Source organism: Charadrius vociferus, unplaced genomic scaffold, assembly GCF_000708025.1.
Source record: "Charadrius vociferus isolate BGI_N301 unplaced genomic scaffold, ASM70802v2 scaffold663, whole genome shotgun sequence".
NCBI lineage: Eukaryota > Metazoa > Chordata > Aves > Charadriiformes > Charadriidae > Charadrius > Charadrius vociferus.
Genome location: NW_009647670.1, coordinates 644,054 through 647,904, shown reverse-complemented (window position 1 = coordinate 647,904; position 3,851 = coordinate 644,054). Strand labels below are relative to the sequence as shown.

At 36.1% G+C, this 3,851-nt stretch overlaps 1 protein-coding gene across 1 annotated transcript in view; it reads left to right on the top strand.

Annotated features, from left to right (window-relative positions):
- The window catches only part of VPS13D (vacuolar protein sorting 13 homolog D (S. cerevisiae)), a 103,750-nt gene that overhangs the window by 43,709 nt on the left and 56,190 nt on the right, over window positions 1–3,851 (top strand). The window contains 4 exon segments of the mRNA XM_009881076.1: window positions 533–761; window positions 1,939–2,186; window positions 2,839–3,030; window positions 3,637–3,763. Coding sequence (XP_009879378.1) covers window positions 533–761; window positions 1,939–2,186; window positions 2,839–3,030; window positions 3,637–3,763 — 796 coding nt within the window.

The following is a 3,851-nucleotide window of genomic DNA, read 5'->3' as shown; positions in this document are numbered from 1 at the left end:
GAAATCTTTGGTTTCCTCCCCAAGAAGAGTCATCACTACCTGTAATGGTTGACAACAAAGTTGTTCCCTGGAGGGGAAATGGGTAACGTTAAGAAGAAAATGATCAGCAAGGTAAGCTAGAGAACCCAGGAGGACTTTTGCTTATTGTTCAGATAAATGGGGAAGGCTGAGACTCTGTAAAGACCGAATCTTTTTTTTTCTGTATGTAGCATGTTGTATCTTTTAGCTGATAGTGTACTGAAAAGGTAATGAATGAGGTCTTTGTGAAATAAGCATTTTCACTAAAGCATCCAAGGAAAAAGAATTTGAATTCCAGCATGTTTTTAGTCTGTTTGCAGTTTCAGATTTACACACCTACATTTGTCTGTTGACAGATTGTTAATAGGGCTTAAAACAACAGGTTGATGTTTGAAACATACATAAAGTAGCTAGTGTTTTATGTTGAAACAAAACACGTTGCTTCAAAAATTTGAGACTTACTATTTAAAAGTCTTATGTGTTTCAGTAAAGAAGCCTGTTTTGATATGTGTATTTTCTTCTCTGGTTGCAGAACCTGTAGTTCTTCCAGCAGTTATGCCAGGAGATTCCTTTGCTATTCCATTACATCTTACATCTTGGCGTTTGCAAGCCAGGCCAAAAGGAATGGGAGTCTTTTTCTGTAAAGCTCCAATTCATTGGACTAATGTTCAGAAGACAGCGGAAGTCTGTAGCAGCAAGCGAGAGTGTCATGCAATGGAGTCTGAAAATAGCCGTTTTTTCAGGTAATTAAGACCTAATTATTTTTCTGTAAGCTGTGTTATCTTCTTTTGGTAAATGAAATACTGTGAAAGTAACAGGAAAGAAAACACTTAGAAATGAAAGCTTCTGCAGTTTAATAATGTTTTGTATTAATGTTTTGTTTGGTCTCTTGAGTAATGAGAAAGCATTGAAGCATAACTGCTATATTTCTGCAGAGTTCCTTTGAAGCCCCTTTGACACAGTGCCTATTAGTAAATGTCTGAGAATAAGCACACTATTAATAGAGCGTAAGCAACTGCGAATAAGCACACTATTAATATTTACTGTAAAAAAGAAAAGGTTGGAAAATAGAATGTGGATTTATGTTAAATTATCTAGTCTGTCTCACTGAGAATAATGAGTGGTTTGCTATAGTGTGTTCGCAAATACTCATTCTTTGTCCTGAACGTCTTGTACTCTGTTCTAAGCCCCAAAATGTCACTGCATAGTGAGGTCTTAATGGAATTTTGTAGTTATCTGATATGATGGATTTAGGGATACTCTCAATTTAGACAATACTAGAATAGAGATTAGGAAAGTTGTTTAAGGAAATGACCTTTTCATATTGTGTATTTACTGCTGTGTGTCAGTTCCATAGTTCATTTCTCAATACGCTGGTTTTGAATGTATCACAAAGAGGAAAATTAACAAATTATTTAAAATGGAGGTTTAGTTACTCAATTTTTTACCTTAACTAATGGAAAACTGAAGTGTCAGGTGGCCAAAGCAAGTGTATGTTTACTGGGAAGAAGAAAACGTTCGGCATTTATGTTTAAGAGCATGATTATAGTTTACTTTAATAGTTAAAATCTCTTTTTAGTAATAGGTGATAACATGTTTCTGCGAGTTTATGGAAGTTGGTTTTAAAGTTGGTAATCTGTAAAAGCAATTTTCTGTTAGTTCTCTGAACAGATGAGGTTTTTTGAGTGACTAAATTAATTCTTTGATTGATATTAGGAAACTCCTATTGTCTAATGTTAGGCATAAACACAAAATACCTTATAATCAAACTCCAAAGTGATTATGTGGAGAACAATTCTAAATGCTGGTTTTGTTATCAGTCCTGAAGTTACAGCGTGTTGTGGGATTTAGTGCAATACACAAAGACAGGGTTCAATTATTCCGTCAAATTCAGTGACTTCTCACATATATCTCTCACAGGTTTTGTGTGGCTATAAAGAAAGAAAATTACCCGGATTACATGCCTTCCAACATATTTTCTGACAGTGCTAAACAGATTTTCAGACAGCCTGGGCATACTATTTATCTCTTGCCAACTGTGGTAATCTGTAACTTGCTACCTTGTGAACTCGAGTTCTATGTTAAAGGAATGCCAATTAACGGGACGTTAAAACCTGGCAAAGAGGCAGCGTTGCACACAGCTGATACATCTCAGAACATCGAACTTGGTAACGTTCCTTTTCAAATACCGCTTTCTGATCCTCCTAGAGGGAGTACCTCAATATAACTGATTCTTGTGCAAGAAAAGAAAAATTAAAAAATTGAGAACACTTACATGGTTGTTTTGTTGGGTTGCAAGGCTTCTTATTAACCAAGTGCATGCATCCAAAAAAGATACTAATATTGCTGTCATTCCCCCAGATCTGTCAGCTATATTGGGGTCTGTTCCTTATTTGTCTCTTTTCTCATTTTCCTGAGAGTGGAAGCAGTAGAAACTGGAGAGAACAGTGATAAAGAAGGGAATAAGTCAAATAACTTGCCAACCTTTTGGGTGGGTTTGCTGTTTTCTTTCTGACCAAAAAAGTTGGTGTTGGGAGTACATATGGAATTATTCAACGCTGGCTGCACTTCTGGTTCCTAAAGCAGTAATTAGCCCTAAGCGGGGTTCTTTACAGAACTTTTTTTGCTGCTTGTGACTTAAATTGAGGCATTTTTCTTCATGAGGTCAGAGGTTACTACACTGGGCAGATTTAAATGTTTATCTGCATAAGCTTTACAAAATATTCGGAAAGATGAAGCCATATGGAACACCAGCCTGTATGCTTATCAGAAACTAATGTTCCTGTGTGGGTGACATTTGGTTTTCTTCTGTTTTCCTAGGGGTATTATTAGAAAACTTCCCGATCTGCAAAGAGCTGTTGATTCCTCCTGGGACACAAAACTATATGGTGCGGATGCGATTGTATGATGTCAACAAACGACTGCTAAATTTGACCATAAGGATTGTATGTCGTGCTGAAGGTTCTCTAAAAATACTAATTTTAGCACCATATTGGTTAATCAACAAAACAGGTACATTTGCAGCGTTTTCTTTCATAGCTGTAATCATGAACTGGGAAATAAAGATTTCATACACTGTTTTGATTTGCTTTCAGCCAAATAGAGCTTTTAAACACTACTTAAGAGGATTTCTTTAATTACAGGATTTTTTGATATTTTTTTTTACAGTGCCAGCAGCTATTTAGTGAATGTTGTGGCAGATAACAGACTTTTAGTTGCTATATTGGAGATTTTCAAACATGAGCTATTGTACCTCTAAATAAATCAACATAGATTAGATCACTGTTAAAATTGTGTTTTTCAAAGACTGAAATGTCTTGAAAAAGCAACAGGTCTAAATTGCAGTTACTCTATGTTAACATCCATTGGTACTTTCAGAGCTGCAAGAACTCCTTTTCTGCATGGACCAGACTCCATGGCTCGCAGCTGTTAATAGGTGTAACTCTTTAAAAAGTTAGCCAGAGAATGAGAGGGAGAATGCATGCAGACTAACGGCTAATATTACAATCAAAATAATTTAGGTTGTTCCTTAATTTGAAGTAGGTTTTACCATTCTCATTTTAATTTGTACATAGGTGAACTGTAGTTTGACATGCTGTTTTTTGTGTTTACTTAAAGGATTACCACTTATCTTCAGACAAGATAATGCAAAAACAGATGCTGCAGGTCAGTTTGAAGAGCACGAGCTTGCTAGAAGCCTCAGCCCACTTCTCTTCTGTTATGCTGATAAGGAACAGCCAAACTTGTAAGTAATACTGCAAGAAGAGCAGGCAGGAGGAACCTTACAAAGTATGAATGTAATTCGCAGAGGATTGGGTGCTGATATATTAGTA